The sequence below is a fragment of the Balearica regulorum genome, chromosome 6 (assembly GCF_011004875.1).
Source record: "Balearica regulorum gibbericeps isolate bBalReg1 chromosome 6, bBalReg1.pri, whole genome shotgun sequence".
Taxonomy (NCBI): domain Eukaryota; kingdom Metazoa; phylum Chordata; class Aves; order Gruiformes; family Gruidae; genus Balearica; species Balearica regulorum.
The window spans coordinates 36453192-36475198 of NC_046189.1; the positions used below are offsets into that span (position 1 = coordinate 36453192).

At 41.6% G+C, this 22007-nt stretch overlaps 1 protein-coding gene across 5 annotated transcripts in view; it reads left to right on the top strand.

Moving 5' to 3' along the window:
• THSD7B (thrombospondin type 1 domain containing 7B) overlaps positions 1–22007 on the top strand; it is a 355621-nt gene that overhangs the window by 323823 nt on the left and 9791 nt on the right. For 3 of the 5 annotated variants that reach the window (XM_075757230.1, XM_075757232.1, XM_075757231.1), the window contains 8 exons: positions 6764–6905; positions 8331–8446; positions 8951–9068; positions 10787–10942; positions 15321–15466; positions 20579–20738; positions 21104–21277; positions 21367–21462. In XM_075757230.1, coding sequence (XP_075613345.1) covers positions 6764–6905; positions 8331–8446; positions 8951–9068; positions 10787–10942; positions 15321–15466; positions 20579–20738; positions 21104–21277; positions 21367–21462 — 1108 coding nt within the window. The remainder of the gene's footprint in view (positions 1–6763; positions 6906–8330; positions 8447–8950; positions 9069–10786; positions 10943–15320; positions 15467–20578; positions 20739–21103; positions 21278–21366; positions 21463–22007) is intronic. The other 2 variants (XM_075757233.1, XM_075757234.1) reach the window with 1 other exon arrangement.

A 22007-nucleotide genomic window follows, 5' to 3' on the forward strand; every position in this document is an offset into this window, starting at 1 on the left:
GCTAAACAATCTGGAAACCCAAATCCTATCATCTCTGTTACATATTCAGCGATCGAATAACATGCACTACCTGCGGTGTCTCGACTTTGTATTCATCTGACTTGGAAATGTAATTAATTGACTTCAATTGAATTCATCAAAGCATTCGTACAAAGAGTTAATATGTGAGTTGTGCTACAAGTCCCTGAAATAATTACCTCAAATTTATTTTGTTAGCTCTCTGCTGCCATGTGGATAGCTGTCGCAGCCCCCACAGCCGATCGGAGTGGCCTCCTTGTTTGCCTCAGCTGTTGGCATTTCTAGCAGCTAATTCTGAGAGGTTTGAAATTAGTTAATTATAGGAGGTTACATGTCTAGTGAGTGTGAACAGCTGTCCTTGTTTCAGCGAGCCTTTTTCCTCGTGGATCAATAGCGATGCACAAGGCTCAGGATTTGTGACAATTGAATTATTTTTCTCTTAAATCTCATGGGGGGGTTCATGTAATATTGCAATAACTGATGGTATTAAATGAGGCACCAGGCAATACGGCTGACTCTCAGGTTTGGCAGTGACTTTCATCGTAGATGCAAGTCGGAGTTGTTGTGGTTTGGAAATGCCAACTGGAAGAGAAATCGTGGACTCTTGTAGGCTCTGGAGCTCTCTGTGTGCATTACTGAAGTCTTCATCGCGACTGGTGCCTTTATACGTGGGTTTGGCAGAGGACCTGCAGTGTGGAGGCTGGACGGAAGAAGGAAGCTTGCACAGAGTTATATTTCTAGCCCAAGAGATAGTTCATTCAGGTCAAGCATGAGAATTTTGCTGGTCCAAGGCTTTTCTGGAAGAACGTGCACTGCTCCTTATGCATAACTGTGACTTGATTTTTTTTTTTTTTTGTATGGCTTTATCAAAAAGTTGGTAACAGCTGCATTTTTTAGATTCATTGTTTTATTTTTATTCATCTTTATTAACATTTTTTTAAAAAGAAATGGCTATATATGGGTGCAGATAAGGTTTCAGAAGCTAGATGCATCTCAGAAGGAAAATTTATGCAAATGCATTTTCATTTCAAAAGACTGCTCATGTTATTGTAAATGGCTTGTTAAATTGTTACAAAACATCCACATCGGCACGAACAATATAACGGTTCATTGCACTGTTAAAAATAGTCAAATCCTATTGCTGCCAACGCATTTACCTTAGTTTGAGGTTGTATGTTTCCTTATGAATAGCCAGTTAAAGATAATGTGGCCAGCTATTTATAGTGTAGTATGCATTATACAAGCTGTTTGCTAAATTAAACAGCTTAAAGGGCTCTCTGATGGGTTACAGCCTTTGTGCTGTACAATTATGATGCATATGAAAGCCTGGATCAATGGACAGCTTTTAAAATCCATCACAAGGAAGGTCTAATAGTGTATATTAATGTGTGATATGTTAACAGCTCTTACTCTGGAACTTAGCATTCATAACCTCGCGGTTTTATTTTATTTAATATCCTTCTCTTCCAGAATAAACTTTTTGTGCTTTGTCTGTTCTGTTATTGTCTGGAGCAAAGGCTGGGTACATCCTTTGTGTATGTTTGTGTCTCTCACTTTTTATGTTAGCTTAAAATAGTGACAAGTGGTCAGGGTGGAAAAATGGGATTGGCTAAAAGAAATATTAAAAATTGCAGTAGTTAATAGTGCCAAGAATTCCTCCATAGAATCAAGATGATGGCTTTCAGAATTTCTGAATGGTCCTCTGGGAAAAACTCCGATTCATTCCTCCCTTAACATTTTAGGTACCTCTCATTGCTTCGGAATATTTTATTTGTGTAGTGGTTTATATAATCTGGCCTATACATCCCTGGCTCTAGCTCAGCTTTTTCACACTTCATAGAAAAGGATAATGGAAATGGTGAGATTTAATACAATAAAGTAGGCTGAGACAGTATAGTTATGCACGTAGAGAAACTTACTGTGTCTGTGTATGAGGTCCTGTTGCTGTAGGCTATTAATCTGTGACCTGAGTTAGGTCCCCGTTATTATTTCCATCCAGAAATTAATTCCATTCCTTTCACTGATACCAAAGGAAGCACACGCCTGAATTACACACCCCATTGCTTACAGTCATTGAGGAGGAATCTGGACTAAATCCAACAAACAACTTAGTCCGTAAAACTTAACAGCCAAACTGAGATGGCACCTAACCTTGAAGGTATGTAGAGTTCTCCAGGCCTCTGACCTTCTACCTCCATGCATCACAGCTACCTCCATTTCTTAGGACTTGTTTCCTCTCTTAAATTTATGGCCAGTTGGCACCCATATTCATCGTCCTTCTTTGATCCATAAATCTTTTCTCTATTTCTAGCCTGGGTGGTGTCAGAAGTGGGTTTCATTTGTCCAGAATAGAAGCAGAAATTGGACAAAGGTTTTCCACTTGCCAAGCAGGCACTAAACTCTGATGGTCCCCAAGCTGCATCAAGGATGACTTGATGGTCCTGGTAGCACTGGTAGTCCTTCCTGGTAGCACTGGTAGTCCTTCCTGGTATCACTGGTAGTCCTTCCTGGTAGCACCAGCCCTCTGGCAGAGCAGAGCCTCATTTTTCTGGAAGGATCAGGTGAAGGTCTCCAGAATTGCTCTCACCCCAGTTCGCTGGAGATGTCCCTGGCACTGAGACCCAAGCGAGAGGCTGAATTTCACCCCACCTTCTTTTCCCATTTCCTCTACGTGAGCTCTGTGCAAGAGTTGCTCCATCTGGGTCCATGCATGGAGGAGCAGGCTCTGTACATGGGCAGTACGGAGAGGTTCAGCACCTCCATGGGGTTCTGCATTGCGCTCAGTTCAACCATCACCTGGCTGTGACGCTATATAAATCTCTCTTAATAAATCTTTGCAATCTAAATCTATCACCTTGACCTTCAGTTTCTGCATAAGGAGATTTGCTGTTATGCCCAATTCTACTCTCTTGTTAACATGCCACATTCTCCAGCTATAAAAACTATTTACGGGATTTATCACCACAGGCATAAAAAGAAGTAGCATGACCATAAGGAGAAGATGTCAAAAATAAAAGTCAAAATTAAACTCCCCCTACTGAACACTTCTGTTGTATGTACTGGCCTTTCTGTTAAGAGTGTTGTCGGCTGCACCTTTCCCTCTTACCTTGTACTTCCACTGTAGAAGTGTTGGCCAATGCTGAGCACAAAACAGTTGTGATTACCTTACAGGAGGTAATGGCTGACTTAATATAAAAATAATTTTAAAAATCTTAATATATGATCAGTAAAAGTAGCAGTTATCAGTAGAACAGTAGGAAGTAAAATAACATCTTTGAAAGTATATCATCCACTTAGTGGGAAGAGGAGTTGGAAATGAAGATAGTAAAGGGTTGCTAAATCACGATGGTTTTTATTTATTTAACCTCCCCAAAATTGTAGATTCATTTATGCTTGTGATAAGAAACTGGTTCATACTGGGGTAGAGCAGATCCAGTCTTGATCCATATATCAGAACGGCACCTTCACTATTTCACCTGGAAGAGTATTTGAACAGTCAAGTTGTTTTTGTCATTTTCTTCATTTATTGGAATACTCAGAATCAACCACTTTGATAATCTTGCCCAAATCCGATAATTTCTTACTTTGATTACTCAAGTCATATTTCAATGTTTTGCTACCTTTTCTACAATATTACTGACTGCTGGTTTTGTCCTACCTCCTAAAAAAATTGCCATTGATGGTGACTGGGTTTTCTCTCAGTATTTTTTAAGATCCAAACTCAGCACTATATACATATCATCGGTAGTGATGGCAGCGGTGACACAGTATCTTCCTCCTGCTATGCAGCTTACACACATCTCCTCTTTATTGCTTGTTAATACCCTCAGCATCTCCCCACTGGAAACAATCCCTCTTCTTTACCTCTCACTGTTCACACCCCCTAACGACTTAGAGTCCGCCAGGCCATTCCTCAACCTTTGCCACATAGTAAATATTTATTTTTTCCAGCCTGGGATTTTGGAGGGGTGCTGCAGGAGCTGTGCACCCAAGCCCTTAGAGATGCCACAGCAGCTGGATACTCTGATCCCTCTTGCTCCTTTGAAAATCCCAGTTTTCATCTTTTCCTTTGCAAGTCATTCCCTCCTGATGCTTATTCAGCTCCATATATATTTGGCTCAATTTTTTACATAGTTAACTTGAAAGAGTAAGGCCAGAAAATCAATTAGAAAACTAAATTGACTTCTCAATTGACGTAAAGAGAAATTCAGCAAATAATATTACAGGATATTAGTTACAGTTAGCCGACTTTGAATTTTTGCATGTATCCCGTGTACTCAGCTTGATTAAATGAAGACTTTTCCTACAGAGATTCTTTATTATTCAAAACTAGTAAAAGTGGGGAGCTTATCGCATCAGCTCTGCCTTCTGAACAACATGGCTCATCAGCGCACTGAGAACTCCAGCCTCAGAGCTGCAGTAAACCCGTCTGCTGTTTGGATCCTGGCAAACTGAAGGTTTTGACCTGTAATCGAGCACGATGGGGTGCACACTAGACGGGGGAGGGAAAAAAATGCTATTTTATTAAAAGAAGTTACTTATGTACCAATGATGCATGTTTTCTGTCTGCAGGTTCTTATTTTGAAGGGAGCAGAAGCAGGTATTTCAGAGATGGCAGACTGAACTTTCACCTCATTCATTGATTTCTTTCTTTTCCTTTGGTAATATAATGTAGAGAAACATTAATTAGGAGTAGGTACTGAGATACCTTCTTTGATTTTTTTATTTATTTTGTTTTATGAGCAAATGGTTTAAGTTATTAGTCTCAGTTGTGAGGATGAACAATCAGATTAGTTGTGGAAAAGGCAGTAAACTAAGGTAGTAAACACTTAGCATAGGTTTAATTTTCAGATAATTAAGAACAATTGGGTATTTTAGGTGACTGGCTATTCAAATAAGATTACCATTTAAAATTGTTTGACAAGATGTGTGTCAGCAATAAGAACATAATAGAATTTTCTGCACATAGTGTCAGCATAAGGAATATGAGCCCTGACAACGTATTTTAAGACTGGACCATACTTTTTTCCTATTTGCCCTGATTTTATTCTGTTTAGTTATGCTATCATCTGTGCAACTTAATCCAGTTTGTAGCATCTGAGATCTAGATTTATGCTGCAATGTCATTACTTTTCTCTTTAATATTCACAATACAGGAATTACCCATATTTTCACCCATGCAGGGTTCAGTGTTTGCAGGCAGTTCGTTGCATGATAAGAAGCCTGTGGTTTTAAACGGTTAGTTATTTTTTTGTAATTAAAGTGCTCTATAGAAAAATCATGTTTTAAATTTCCAAGCATTTATGAAAATGTATTTGTACATGCATTGTTTTTTTGGTTTTCTTTGCTGTTCCTGAGCAATCTTTAGTCCTAATGAGAGACTGTTAGGAATTAAATAGATCACCTTATGCAGTAAATGGCTGTGAATACCTTTAATAGGGATTTATCTCCATTAGGTTTGCTGGGATCACTTCCACGCACCCGTTCCCGCTGTACTGGATTGCGGACAAACTGCTGAGTTTCAGGGGGTCAGAGCCCCTGCCCCTGGGGCTGCTTTTCTGTCCCAGCTATGGCTATTACGTATTCCCGTAATCACCCTGGCTTCAGAATAAGCTTATTTAGGCTTTTCTGTGATATCATTTAATGAGGCAAAGCAGCAATCCTTAGTGCTCTTCACCTTAGCCTTGCCCGCTGTCACAGGCATGTAATCTTTGGTGCTGCGACTCCTTCCTCCTGAAATAGTTCCCCTTGGCATGAGACGTGGAGGTGACAGCCGGGGTGGGGACACCGCCACGTTCCCCGTGGCCCAGCCAGTGCTTATGCTATAGCCCCGAATTAAGAAAACCAAGGAAAAAACCTTAAGAAGTGCACGGGCCAAGCGGGGTGACGCCTCCGTGTGACATCGAAAGAGAAGAGCTGTCCTGCGCTGTGGAGGAGGGGTAAGCAGGAGGCTGCAGGAAGGGATTCGTGGGGATGAGATGTCCTCTACGTAAAAGGGATGTTTCCTGGAAGGCAGAAAACATTTAGTCACTATTGCTAAGTCTGCCGCGAAACAGAAGGCAAAGCAGCCCCATGCCACAATGCTGAGAGAGTGAGGATTGAAGGCTGCTAAAAACAAATCATTTTCATGCCTGTGAGGTACGAACACAAATGAAAACCAGCCTCAGCTGGTTCATATTCACATGAAAATGTAAACGGGCAAATCCTGGTTTATAGGCAGTCGGACATCAGTATTTGTATCACATACTTTGAAAAGTCACCCCATCTTGTCAGCATTATAACTGATTTACAATTACAAATGTCTGTCCTAGTAATGAAAGCTTTGCTGTAACATCGGTTATTACTTAAAAACACATTAATTGTACCAGAAATCCTGTTCCATTATTCAGTACCATGGCATTTTACTGAAAGTCTTGGGAAGAGGTGGAGATGAGAGCACAGCAAAATGGCATGGTCTTTATCCCATTGTCCCCAAGGATCCTTACAAAAAAATATGGGAATAAGTAGTATAGGAGTGCCTAAAATAGCCAAATCAGGGTGGACAAAAAGTGACTTTTAGTAATACTGGATTCTTACCTTTGAACCACATTTCTTTTCCTTCATATGCTTTTAGGTATCTTTAGAACAGAAGCGCGATGATATCGTACCTCGGTATGGCCGTGGATGTGCATGTAACAACCCCAGGGAGTTGGTGTCTGTATGATTTCCTAGGGTCTCTTGTACTGTCCATCGCTTTTGTGTATAGGTGTGTGATCCGAATATTATGCAAACCCGGACTCGACAAGTGCTAAGGTCTTCTGTCAATACAAAGCCCTGCCCCGAAGAGTCACAAATGAAGCCATGTATTCTTAACCAAAACTGCTTCCAATATCAGTACAATCTAACAGGTAGGTGTAACTTTCCAATATACTATTAGCAGGAAGTGATACCAATTACAAAGTATATTAAATTGACATTCTGCTTTTCCAAATATCTTTGCATTAAAGATTCAACTCCTTAAAGGCTTTCTTCAGTTGTGTTTTTAGTTATGTTTGCTTGTGGTGTTGGTTAAAGCCTTGACATTAAGAGTTACATGAAGACATCACTGATTTCAGTCAAGTTAATTACATGCCTATGTTTTACAGGTTACTGGACAGATACACAATTTTTGTATTTAAGTTGTCATTTCAGATACACTGGAAATAAAACAAGTTAAATGGGATCTCTTCTATTTGATGGATTATCAACAGAATTAATTACGAAATTCCAGTTAACAGAGTATCATCTGTATGATTCCAGGGAAACCAATAATACCAACAAAAGCCTGGTTTGAAAGCAATATGGGCAGTATAGGTTGGCATAGAATATTCAGAAAGAAATGCATTATTTAGGACCCTAGAAGCAATTAGATCTGTTGCAAACAAACTAACAAAAAAAAAAAAAGGAAAAATTCCTTTTGTTTTGACCAGCTCAGATAAATGAGAAAGGCAGAGAGAAGAGAGGAGATCTAAGAGGAATTTGGGGGCTGGTGGGAAGAGAGAACAAAGCAGGAGAAAATGTTATATCTGAATATAAACTCAGCCTGTTTGAAATAAAAACCCCTAAAAACACACAGGCAGCAGGACGATGCCTTTTTTATCATCGCATTTCAGAAATGCAGAACATTTATGTGTTCATGTTTATCAGAGGTGGAAGACACAAAGTAATAGGTTTTCTTCTCATATGCTTCCTATTCATTGGTGGTGTATGGAAATTTTTGTTGTTTGTGTTATGCTTTTTTGTTTATTTTAAATGGTGTTTTAAGGCTTATTTTCGTTCAGTTGTATTCTGACCATCATAATTTCAGACAAGTAATAAGATATGAATTTTCTTCTCCTAGAAATACTGTTTTTATTTCACGAATATTAAAGCTTAGTTATAAATAATGGAAAGCTTTGCCTTCAGGCAAGAAATAGGTTAAATCAGAGTTACCCTTCAGAAACTTTCCTAGTTCCTTTATCAAAGTGAAATTTTGCTTCAGACAATTCTGTCTTCTAAATGTGCCAACTGGGTTGAACTGATACACTTTATCAGTGTTTAACAGTTTTCCGCACACTCTGATGTACGGTTTTCTTTAAGGGGATATCTGAGTGCGAAGCGAGAGGTTTATCCTCCGAGACTTGCTTGGTTTCAAGAGCAGCTTTCTTTTGCGTGGGTTGTCCTTGGGTTTGGGATGCCCTGACGTGGGGAAGCACTGCATTAGGGGAAGGTAGCCCATGTGTGGAGTAAAAAGATGTAAAACCAGAATGATGGCCATGACCTGCAGCGCTGCATCCTTTGCTTTGTGTCCGCAGGCTGGAGTGGGTGCCAGCTGGATGCCAATGCCACCTGCGGGCACGGAGAACGGCGACGTCTCCTGAGCTGCTGGCGCAGTGATGGGGCAGCCGTCAGCATGCAGCTCTGCCAGCGGGTGAGGATGGCATGCGTGGGGCAGGGAAACACCTGGAGGTTCATTTTGTCGCTAGAAAGCCGGTGCCTTCTGATCCGCACCAAGACACTGTCCGTAGATGGTGGAGAAGTTGCGTTCGGTGCTGGGAGCACGGCGGTTGGGTGCTTTGGGGAACAAAAGCATCCCCGGGGTGTCGGTGGGTGGTATCACTCCTTGACTCCAACGGGAGGTTTTGGGGTTGGAGTAGACCCTGCACCAACAAAGCTGGCCACCAGGGAGATTGTGCCCTACTAGAAGTTTGGGATTGTCCTTTCAGAGTAAGACCCAAACACCGCAGGATTGGTAGACATGAAATGCTTCAACACTGAAACTGCTTTCACCAATTTCACCCTTGGGAAAACTGTAAGCAACAATGTTGGCATCCCACCAGAGTCACTGCCAATTTTTGGTTTCCTGACCTGGTGCCCAGCGGTGGCCAGAGGGGCCTGGGGAGGCTGACGTCTGTGTTTCCTTGTCATCTCACAGCTTCGCCTGGAGAAGCCCGTGCAGACGAGCAGTCGGTGCATGGTGGGCTGCACGGTGGACTGCCGGCTCTCGGCGTGGTCGGCCTGGTCACAGTGCTCGCACACGTGTGGTGCTGGCGGTGAGTCCCCATGTGCCCTTTTCCCCCCCATGCCTCAGCAATGCAGCGCAGACGAAACCCCCAGCCCCAGAAGGGCTTACGCAGCCCCCAGGCAGGGGCACAGGGATCGCCCCGAGCCGCGCTGAACCCTTCAGTGGTGATTTTTGGACATTCTCAAAATCCTGGGGTGTTGGGTTTTTTGAACAAAGCCGGCTATTTTCAAGGTACTCAAAAGTGAAAAATGCAGTTTAGGAAACCAAGTGGACAGATGCCTGAGGGATTATTTTATTAATTAATTCAAACTCTCAGAATTCAGTCGTAGGAAACATTGACCCCAGAGACAGGAGGTGTGCGTAGAGCTAACGAAGCACTGGTGAGTTACAGGATTCTTAAGAAATGGATAAGTAACTAAATACAAATCCTCTGGTGAAGTTACTTTTAGTGACGTAATTACATCCCATTGAAGAAAAAACACTAAAACTATTTTTCATCATTTAGTATATGCCTCTGTCTCCATCTTGTATCCACAGGTCCCTTAATACTTGTATGACTCCAGTAATTCAGCGAGGTTTTCTATAGCCAGTAATGCTCACCACCAAACAAAAGTGAAAGAATTAGGACCTTTTTTTTAACTTTGTATGATTTAAAAAACCCTTTGCATATTGGCGTGAGGAAACGCATTGAAGCTTTTATTCAAAATAAGCTCGTGATATTATTTCCCAGGCTTCTGATGTGCACTAGATGTACAGCTAATGGTCTTTAAGATTCAAGAGCCATAATGCATATTTGAATCAAATTCACTTAAGGTCAAAAAGAAAAAAGCTCTTAACTTCCATGAAGTGATTCCTTCAGATGGATTTTGGAGATCAAAGCATGTTACAGAAAAAGCTTAATATTTGGATTAGTGGTGTTCTTTCTTTGCTGAGCTTTTAGCCCGTTTGTAAAGTAGTGCTTTCTTAGCAGAAATGAATAATTCATAGACAGTGTTTTAACAACAACACACTAGGAATACAATTAATTCCAAATTTTATTTTTTCTTCAAAATTTATTTTGGAGTGGCAACGCTTATGTTGCTGAATGGACTTAAATTATTTTTTTTGAGTGTTCAATCACTTACTTACTAAAATAAACAGAGCTACGTGTGCAAAGGCAAGTTATAACTTCTTTATGGCTTTTAGCTTGCTAAAGGAGCAGTTCATCCTGTATAATGTCTGAAGGTTTTTTTGTCCTGAGCTCTTACATTGCATAGTCTGCAAGAGAATGTACTCAAGTAAAGGTATGTCTTGTATTCTGCTCCTGATCCTGAAATGCTTATCTAAATCCTAAAGACTGGTTAAAGAGCTGATGGTTCCCAATGCATGTAAGGAGCAACGAGTTACTTCATGGCCTAAATCGGAGCTGGTCTCCTGCAGAGGAAAACTGGAAACATCCGTGCCCTGCCGAAGCAGATCTCCATTCTTCCTGGGAGTGTCCTGGCTGTAGGTGCCAAACCTCATTAAGGTACTTGAGTCACACAGTAAAGCCCAAGCTCAGCTCAGTCTGTGTGTCATTTTCTGGTCCTCAAAGATCATAACTCCCTTATACTGCTAGCTGGAGAGCTGGCTCGTACGGTTCAGAATGTAGATGTGGACAATTTAAAACCTGGAGATACTGTTTGGTGAATCTCATTCCAAAGCATCAATGAAACAAAAGTACTTTGCATCCAAGTTATTCCAAATGCATGGTTTATTTTACTGCAGCCCCAGTCCTGATAGGAGTTTTGCTTCAGCAACCACCAAGCGTGGAGCTATCAAACACCCGTAAAGGAGGGACCTTGGCACCAGTCTTGCAGCCATGGCCTTCCTGTGGATCCAACAGAAAAAACACCGTCATTTCAGCTTCTTCACTGAGTTCCGGTTGGTTATAAATACTACTCGATGATGGTATGAACAGAGAAGACACTAATTATGTACTCATCTACAGGTGGTACTTCACAGGTGAATACAGTGAGGGTTTCCTACCCGAAGGTTCATAGGCTGCAATACCTTTGAAATCATCAGGAGTTTCTTACAGGCATTTGGGAGAACAGGATGAAGCCTCAAATTACTCAGGGAGAACCAAAGGATGACAATAAACGAGCTGTGGGAATTGGCTGCAGTAAACACTGATTTGGCTTCCCTTTGCCAAATACCTAATTGCCCACTATTTGATAAAGCTAAAATGTAGGACTTAGATGCATGGTTCTCAGAAATAATTCACAGCAAATCGGTTGTACAGACCGTTACTGGCTCCGTCACAATAATATTCTGCTTTTCTGGCTTTTCTTGGAGAGCATGTCAAGGGCCTGCTGAAGTACTATAAACAACTTCAAAGAGAAACATCATTTAAATATCATTCAGATCAAAATTTAATGGTGCTGGATTTACGTTTTCATATGTTTCTTAACTCAAGCATTGTTGCTAACATTTTTATTCTGTCCATCTCTTCCAGTAATGGTTTGCTGTGATATATTTTAATGGATGGTACCTTTCTCTTGCTCAGGTTTTATTTTATGGAACAATGCATTTAAGCATGAAGTGGTGCTGCTGCGTATGTGGCACTGACAGCTAATATGGTTCTGGTACACAGCAGCCAAAGGCGAATATATTGATTTTTATAAATGATGATGAGTAAAGTAGATCTCTCTTTCCTGCCTGCACTGAGCCTACGGAGATGTGTAACTGATATTTGCCTGTTGCAGTTGTAGTTCTGGGCAGCATCTGTTCAGGATGGTAGCTGGGGCTTTAGGCTGACATTGGGTTATATATTAGGGTTCCTCATATCAGTTGCTGTACTGCTATGAAAAGATGTATAGTGCTGCGTTAATGGATGATGCTCCCACGGCCCAAATCAAAGTTACTGGAAAGATGTTTGGTACGGATAATCCTGAGCAAATTGTATTTCCTTTGTTAAGGCAAATGAATACACGAGGATGCGGAATTTTTCTATGCGATTGTTTTCCAATCCCATATGATTTCTCCCAAGTTGTCTAACAGAAGTGCTAAATAGTACAAGAACACCTCGACCCAGCCTTATCACTTACAAAGCTGACTTCATCAGATAAATGATGGCGCTTACCTGAATTACCCAGGGTTGAACATGCTGCCGTGCCTTGCTCAGTCCTCAGAGCCCAGAAGAGGCCGTAGCGGGTTGCAGAGACGTGCACCCCAGCACCAGACTGAAATGAAGGGGACAGGGATATGCAACCATCTGAAAAATTTGCTGGTTACGTTTTTACTGATTCTTCACCAATTTGGGAAAAGATTTTTGGCTCTAGCTCCTGAAGAAGAAACTTTCGTGACTTTTTCTCCCTTGCTTCTCAAACTTGGCAAGCTCAGTCTGATGGTGCTGGGAGACGTTGCTGGAAGAGGGGCCACCAAAACCTCTCCCAGAGCTGTGGATGCCCCAGCACCCACTGGAGGCACTGCCAGTGGGAAGTAGATGAAAAAAAACATTTATCACCAGTCCCATTTGCTTGTGACTTAACCTAACCTGACCTCCAGAGCTGTATTTAAGTAACTCAATCCCCGCTCTAGTCTTTCGGCTGCCTGACAGGGCTGTGTTTTATATGCTCTGCTCACGCTCATCAAACGGAGAATGACGTGTCAGTAATTTTGACTGGGATGAACTCTAGCAGGAATTTTAATCGTCTTGGTTTCAGCTGCGACGCATCATTTTGTGGGGATAAAATGGCAAGATTTTTGGAGGGTAAAAAAATCTTACTCTACTGATTTGAAAATATGACCCTATCGTTCTGAGATGAAATTTTATCTGCTGATGCAAAACAGGATTTTAAGTGACCAGCATTAACAAGACTAGCCTCTTTTTTCCTGCTTTCAAAACTAATGACAAATTTGAGGATATGAAGAAATACTTACTTTCAATTTTCAGCACACTTTCTGTCTTAATTTTCCTATCATTTAACACTGCAGAGCAAAGGAAACAAAGGTGTGGCATATTCATGTTAAGGAAACAACTAAGATTATTTTCATTCTTCCAGAATTTGTGTTGGAAGCAAATTAATTTCAGATGCTGTCAGATTCTGTTCTCCATAGGCAGCAAAAGATAAGGTATTTAAAAAGTAAAGTTGGGGAGTTTTTCTGCTACTTGAGTGGTAACTGAGCACCTAGACAATGTTTATGGAGTGAGAAAAAAAAAAATCAGAGCTTTAAGAAGCTCACTGCAGCAATTGTGCAAAGAAGGATTTCAACAAAACTTCTGTCTTCGATGATTTGTTCACAGTATAAAAAGAAAGTGATAGACTAAAGAGTCAAGCACCAGCTGACCATTGTGAATGTTGTGAGTTTAAATGGTTTGGATAACCAACTGTAAGATAGTAAAATGTACGTAAGTACAGACCAGTTGTTAATTCCTCTTAAAAGGAAAACTGTGTTTTCTATTCAATGATCTTCCCATTTATGTTTTGCTAGAAAGAAGTTAAACAGAGTGTACCAAAGGAAATTATTTCTTTAATTAAAATAGCTTGATGAATGCTTCGGGCTTTCAAGTCCCTGCTAAGGAAATCAGATCTTTTAGGCTTAGGAGATCTCATTTTCTGTTGCAGAGCTCCCTGGCTGGGGTGAGCCACCTGCCCCAGGGCGTCCTGAAAACCCCTCAGCCGCAGGCTCCCCACGCTTTCCCAAAGAGCCTTTTCCATTGCTCGCCACCCCTCAGCATTCAGGATTAAGAAGAATCCAGCAAATTTGGTCCATTTCTGGAGGGGAAGAAAGAGTGAATTTTGGCTTGTTGGGCAGGGGAAGGCTGCCGTGGGGTTTGCCGGCAGTGGGCTGGGGGGGTTTCTCTTCCCTTGCTCTGACCCCCGGTGAACCACAGGAGTTTCTTACCTTGCCTCGCAGCTGGTAGGGTTTTTTCCCACCTCCTAATGTATTTGATTCCGTGGTGGCTGAATGCACAGTCATGTGGATAAGAGCTTTTATCATCACTTCTGTTACAAACTCCCTAGGTCCAGGGGATTAGAATTGGAAAAGGGAGAAGTCTTAAAATTGGTTTAAATGGGTTTAAAAATGGAATTCAATGGGTCAGAGCGAGGGAATAGCATTGTAAAGGTAAGAGAGCTTGCTAAGGTATCTGTCAGTAGCTTTTTCAGGTATGTCTGCTTTTAATTTTTATTTGCTAAAACGTTTTTGGAACCCCTGCTCCGTAGACAGTCACGATGGCAGCTATTAGAAACGTACCTTAAACCCAGCTGCAGTATCGTTAATTAAAAAGTGCATGCATAAATAGCTGGGAGAGGGATCTGGCTGGATCTCGCAGCCTCTCCACTTCGCAGGGGGGTTTGCTCCCCCCCGGCCTCCCCTCTACCCATGATTGCAGCTAAACGGCTGCGATACAAATGGGAGAGCTCCGCCGCAACACGTTATCTCTTTCCTTTTCAGTGGGTTAGCAATTACCGCTTGCCTCTGTCTTGTTGCATGTGTATACCCTTATTATCCAGACCTTTTATTTTTTTTTTACTGCCTCTCAAATCCACACCTATTGAAAGTCAAGGCAGAAATTTTATCCCCAACACAATCTTCTGCATCCTGTTGCATAAGGGCTTTTTTTTTTCTTTTTTTTTTCCACTTTTCTTTTTAATTGGAGCAGGGATTCTAATTGAAACATTTTGAGTGAAAACATTCCTGGACGTAAACGGACAACAATGAAGACGGAAATGGAATTGCTGTAACTTTAATGAATATATTCAGTTTTATTATTTCAAAAGTAGTAACATAATTGCTTTTTCCATTCAGTAGCTGGAGAAGTTTTCACCAATAATAAATAGAGCTTTAATGGAAATGGCAGAAGTGGTTATGGATGGTAATAGCCACTAGAGTGTTTGCAGTTTTCAAATTAGATGCATATAATTGGTCATAAAAAGAAAATTTCATTTGTTAAAAATCTCTGGAAACATACTGAATGTGTAACATTAGAAATGATGCTGCCACAGGAATTATTTTCTTGTCATATTTAATAATCAGGATTTAGTCAAGTATTTAAATGTGTTGCATAAACAAATAATATATTTGGAAAACATACAAAACTGTGTTTAAAATCTGTGTTTGAAAATACCAGTGACAGCATCACTTAGACTTAACAATTGCATCCGTATTATCCAAATAGTCTTCCCAATTAATTGCTGCTTAAACAGATTTTAGTGGTGGAAAATGAACTAGGAATAATGATAAATCACAAAATCTGCCTTTCTGTCTTCCTCCGGGTCTCCTTCACCGTGTCCTGTCTTCTCCCCTCGCCTAGGCCAGATGGTGCGTGGGCGCTCGGTGGTCCTGCGGGCAGCGGGCGATGGCAGACCCTGCCCGGAGCAGCTCACCCAGCGCAGGAGCTGCCCGGTGAAGCCTTGCTACAGCTGGCTGCTGGGCCCATGGTCTCCCTGCAAAATCCAGGTATGGCTTTCTCCTGCGCTCCCCGAGGGTTCCTCGGGGTCCCTGCGGCCGGGGTGAACGACAAAAATTATCGTTATATGGCAGAATTGATTGAGGCCGCCGTTCGTGGGGCGGAGGGGTCTCTGTGGCCATTGAAGGTGCTGGTAAGATCTGTAGGAAAGCAGGGGAAGTTCAGGAGTGGTAAACCTCTGCACCTCATCTTCCAGCCATCAGCAGCGATTTACAGCAGTACAGGTTCAAGTACTGCGAGTTTATAGAGGTATTAAAGGAGATTTACAGACTAAATGTGCTTGAGTGGGCATAGTCATGGTGACCTATAATTTAATTATATAAAATAACTCTAACGAGAAAATAGATACACTAGATTTCAAGAGAGCTTAGTCTTTTTTACCATTTGTTTCCTTTTTTTTTTTTTTAAAGTACTGAATAGCAGGTCTTTCCCACAAGGTCTCTGGTACAATAGTGTGAGTTATTGTATGAAGTGCTGGTTTCTACTTTCTCCTTAGCCTGGCTATCTTTTTAATGATCTAAAAATGGCCGGATTCAGTTGCGATGTGCTGTACCTATGCTCAGCACCTCTGCATTGCCGGCACTGGAGCCGTCATTTTCTCACTGCCGGTGACTTCCATCAGGCTTCAATTGATTTTTTTTTTCCCCCTCTTATGCTTTTTCTTCTCTCCTTATCTATTAGATCACATTTCCAATATTAAAACATATTAGTCAGTAACCCAGTTTAAGCAGAGGTGAATCTTTCATGCTGAAGTTTCTTGGATGGAGTGAAGTCCACTCGGGCTGCTGTGAGCCAACTTTGCTGAGATGCTGGTGGGAGAAGCATGCTTGGGGTGGAAAAGTCCTTTTTCTGGTCTGAGGGTACAGGACCTCTGCGTGGATCTGTGGCTGCTTCTCCACATTATACCATGTAGGAGATTGAAGCCAGTAATGAGCGTGAAGAAACTTCCCTTGTGTTTTCTGCTCTGCCATGTACCACACTGCAAACGCCTTGAATACCTTCTTGGTTTCTAGATGCGGTTAGGTGGACATGTAGCGAATACTGTGGGTGGCACAACAGATACCCAGAATTTTCCCAGGTTTTCACAAATGGAATCTTGAGCATGACAGTCTTTGGACAGTCCAAGATCAGAAAAACAGAAATATGTTTATATTTTATATAATGAACAACAACTCATTGCAACTAGGGGTGTGGATATGGTCCTGGCATGTTCTGCACTCAGTATTTATTTGTGTATAACATAAATATAACAAAATGATAACATCAGTTGATAATTTGTCCAGCTAACGTAAGCAAATTCTGTTAAACATTAGGGAAGAGACCTTCAACTGTAGGAACTAACATAGCTGATAAAAGAATTAGCAGGGAAGCTGAATTAACGCCCTGGCATACTCCAGATAAATAACACCTCGTGCAGATTAAAAGTGTGCGCACCCAGAACCCAGCCAAATTTCAGCTCAGAGCAAGTAATCACAGCCTTCCCTAAACCAGATAGCATCCCGCGCTTTCAGTGAGATAGAGCCTGCTTCTCTCCTTAAATTACTGTGATGTAGTTTCTCTGCCCTTTGCTTTGTTTTGGAGGGGAGGCATTTTATTCATGTTCAGTTCTCTTTAATGAGGTGCTTAGGAATTAAATATAGTTCATAAATACAGGGTGATTTATTCCTGAGCTTTACTGGAAAAGAAGCTTAAGCTTACTTTCTAAAGAAAGCTTTCAGAAGTCCTGTTTTCAAGGATGCTTTATTAAATAAGGTAGATGCATCCTATGGTAAGACCAAAATGCATATTGCAAAAGTGCCTTCCTGTAATAATATAAACAGGACAATTAATTATAAGGCTAAAATATTTTTTCCTTGTATTATGAGATAACCAAGACTGCATTTCTTAATTGTAGAAGGACTATTGTATGCTAAATCGACTTCATGTGAATAATTAGAGGTGTCTGCATGTTTAGGAATAGATCCCGCTAAGTGTTCTGTATTGCTGATTTTCACAGTATGGAAATCAGTGCATTGCTCTCCAGGTAATTACACATGTCGCAGGCACACCTCCGGCGGGTGTGGGGCACTTCTGCTGCATTCAGAGGGATGCAGAACTTGGGAAATGCTCAGTACACGTAATCTTAAAGGGTTACATTACATTAATCATTTTCCTACTGGAGTTGAAGTGGTTTATCCTGATTAGTTAAAAAAAAAATAAATTAGCAATGGCTGACACTGTTCATAATTTTTCCATTAAAGGAATATAAGTGAAGTAGCTAGACACTATCAAGCACTACCTGCCTACCATTCATAAGAAGACTAAGAACCCTTCCTTGCTAAAGTGTTTTAAAAGCAGTCCCTTAAATGTGATCACACAATGCTTCCTCATTAAAGAAAACTTTTACCTGATTAAATGCTCATCGACCTGTGAAAGCATTGCCCGATCAACTCTTTACCTAAAATAATTGTGAACACACATTCACCCCAATAAAAGCTGAAAAGGGAAAACTTTTCTTAAAGGCACATCTGGGCAAAGCATCTCATTAGGCTTGTTATCTCTTGTCTTATTAGTGTGTTACATGTGGAAAGCATCGGAGGGTGATGTGAGAGGTTTGTGCAGATGCTGCCTTATGTTAGTGTGTCGGTCAATTCAAAAGATGCCTGGCTGTCAAAACACAGGTCTGGCATAAACCTTCTCCTTATTTTATGGGTGGGTGGTTGGGGTGAGAGGTGGAGGCTCCGTGCAGGGGCTCCTGGAGGACCCATACCCCTGGGCTGTGTTTAGGGGACCCAGGGTGGGTTCTGCATCCTCCACAGGGTAAAAATTTTTGTAGCCAAATGGAGGGAATCCCCTCTGGAGTTGAAATTCCTGCATATTTCCTGCCAGGAGCTTGTGACTCGAGGCAAGTCCTGGTTCCAGGCAAAGCTCAGGTGATCACATCTTCCAGGGAAGAGCATTTACAATACAGATTTGGTCCTCTGAGTTTTGAATACATGATCATCTCTTCTGATTCGCAGCTATTCCCGGCATCCTCAGTGTGCCAGTACTGCAGCGAACTTCCACTGATTCCACATCTATTAATTAGATCTTCAAATGTATAATTTTGGGGACATGAATAATTTTTAAGATGATAAGTAAGTTAATGCAGTACTCCTGCATTGCTTATGACCTTGCCAAATATACCAAAACCCATCTCCCTCTATAAATGACAAGATGACATATTATCTTTTAAGTGTGTTCAATTGATTGTAAAAAACACATTGTTGGTCTTGAAAGAAAGCAAGCAAATGCAAGCCACTGTTAAAAACCTTTATCTTTGTTTGAGAGTCCATGGTTTCTATTTATTTTTTATTCTAAGCATTGGAAAATAGGAATGTATGTCCAATATCGCATGACAGAAGAATGAAGAATGTTGCATGTGGACTTTATAGTGGAGACTCCTGTATGAAAAAAATGTATTGCTTTCACCTGTTATTTATATTTATATCTCAGTATTCATACAACTATTTATATATGGATCGGTATATAAATACCTATATATTGTTTACACAACAATAAGTATCTTTTAAAAAACTTTTTTTTTGTCCTTTACAGTAATGTTTAGACATTCCCTGAGCCACTTTGAGCTGGAAATACACTGCAGTTTGATTAGTGCCCATTTCCTCCTGAGAATTTTCTCCACATCATCTTCTGTTTCCACCAGCCTTTTCTAAGAGCTCTAACCCAATTGACAGCTGCATGAGTTATTCACACACCATTAATCTCAGACCGCAATAGAGGTTTCAGTGGTGAAACAGTAATTTAGAACAGTAAGTTACATACTGACTAAAGTGAAACACGGTGTTAAAAACTTGAAATCTGGCTGCATATGGTAAATCTACACTAATAATTCTCTAAGATGCTTTTGATTAGCAACTGCTCTAAATCCAGCTAGTTATCCTTTTATTTCCATTTCATTGTGTGTCTGCAATGGAAGGGATGGAGAGAATGAAAAAGCTACCAGGTGTATGCAGGAGAGCCGTTGCTGCTGGCAAACCCATTGCTGAATGAATGCACTCGGTAGGAGCCATTCTGTTGTGCAGATATAGTCCATTATTTTAAAAGAATCCACTGCCAAGTGATCCAAAGGAGCACTTCCCTTGGTTATATAAAAGCAATGTTTCATCCTTCTTCTTCAGTTTTATTTACTGAATTTTGTAAAGTGCGGTTTCAGCAAAGCTTCAGGCGCAAGTTCGTAGAGCATCACACCTCAAACCCAAGGCAGCTCTGTTCTTCAGATGAGAACAATTCCAGCCTCTAGAAACAGGCTCAGTGCTTCAGCTCTTACCACATCCTCAGCCCTTGACCATCGCTTAGACAAACAATATCGATTTTTCTGGTAAAGGAAGTCTTCTTCAGCAAGTAGTTTGGTATATGACTAAGTATTTCAGAACTGGGCTGATGAGTGTGGAGTAGCTCAGATGGAGCCTCCTATTGCTTCTTCAGATGAGGTTCGGTGCTAACAGGTGACAGCTGACGTTGTTTGATGTTTTGGTAGAGTGTGTGACACAAGCTGGTGATCTCTGTCTACTCCAGAACCAATAGCTCCCTTTAATAAATGACACAAACAGCCTAGTGTGCAATAACCCTAATTAAGTGTGCTGGAGGATTTTTGCTGTTGCAGGATTCAGTCCATGTAAGGGCTCCTATCGGGCTGTATCGTCAAAGGACGTGAGTGGAAATGTCCATTCCTGATGGGCAGGCTCTGCTCTTGGCCTCTTGAGAGAAGCCAAAAATTTCTATGTTCACATAACTGGGCACTAATTAAGAATCAGTAAATTTACTAGCTCTAGTAAAAGGCACAAAGGGCCAACCCCAAAGACAGTATTAATCTTTTACGGTACCCACCTCTTCTCCTGCTTTGGATACAACACGTGTTTCTGTGTGGCTCTGCCTCTGAGCTTCTGTGGAGATGTGTACAGAGGAGATCTCCATTTGTTTTCCCATAACTGGGGATACTATTGCAGTCCAAAGACCAAATTTATATCTTTGAAGTCTTTTTAGGTGGAATCAACCGTATTTCTTCTGCCATCTGCTAACGTCGGTGACGTGCGTCTCTGTTCCCTTCTGTCCTTTCATAGGGTGGGCAGTGTGGCGATGGATTGCAAGTCCGCAACCTCACGTGCGTAGTGCACGATGCGTCTGTTTCTGCTACATCCAAACCAGTAGAAAATGCGTTATGTGGTGAGCTGCCATTGAAAGAGAGCGTGCTGCAGTTACCGTGCTCTGTGCCTTGCCCAGGTAAAGTCTTTGGAAAGTCCTGGTGCATTTCGGCCTGTGATGGCTGTCTGAGGTGGAGATGCTTCCGTGGCTCTCAGTACTGTCAGCCAATGTACTAAGAATTTGTACTTCAGCAGAGCAGGTGAATGCTCAGTCTGCTGTTTCTAGAGCATCTGAAAAAGAGTTTGCTTTGTTTGGTTTTGATTTTGGTTTTGTTTTTCTTGAGAAAATGAGATTCCCCATGAAGCAGAAAATCTTAATAATTCACACCACTGGGCGATAAACTGGGGGTATTTCACTATTGCAGCTGTGGTACGCTTACGTTGTCCTTATCCTTTAAGACTGATTCCTTTTGAAAACCTGTGATTTATTCTTTCAATGTGCAGGTGACTGCCACCTGACAGAGTGGTCAGAGTGGAGCTCCTGTGAGCTTACCTGCATCAATGGCAGGAGCTTCGAGACAACAGGTCGCCAGTCCCGATCCAGGGCATTTATCGTTCAGTCTGCTGAGAATCAGGAGAGCTGCTCTGGACAAGCGATGGAAACGCGGCCTTGCTCAGGTAGTGTGGCCACAGCACTGCTTTCTCCCCTTCAAGAGTTTATTCTCGTTTTGTTGCAAGGTGAAGACTAACTGGTGTTGGTATTACAGGAGGGAAGTGTTACGACTACCTGTGGAAAACCAGCCTTTGGCGAGACAACGTACGCACGGTGTGGTGTCAGCGCTCAGATGGAATAAATGTCACAGGTATATCCAGAAATTGCCATGCACAACTATGAATGGAAGTCTCCATTCAGGTTTTTCTTCTTCTGCGTCGGTTACTCAGAGGGCAGTTGGACAGCCTTCCTAACTCCTCCAGAATTTCAGTTCAGATTGGTGTGTAGGAAAGGCAGATGGAGCTCACCAGCCTTGCTGTCAGGTCAATGTCATGCATGTCATAACATGAGAGTGTTTGGGTGAGTTACCCTTACTGTTGGGTTGGTCACGGGAAGAAATGAGTGTACATGTACTAAAAGGGCTTCCTGGGCTGGCTGGTACAGCCGTTCGTGCAAACTTCCTGTAACTGTGGAGAACAGAAGAGAACATCACACATGTGGTAGAGAGCCCAGCTTCTGTACCTCTTCTTCTTTTCAACAGACAGGAATCTCAAATCCCTCAAGCTGTGAGATTCCTGCTGTTGCCGTGACCTACAAATTCTGCCTGTGAAGGATGAAAAGGGAAATTCGTGGTCAGCACTTTGAAGCTCCGCGAGAGATTGGCAAAGGCAGTAGGACCTGCACATCCATAGGATC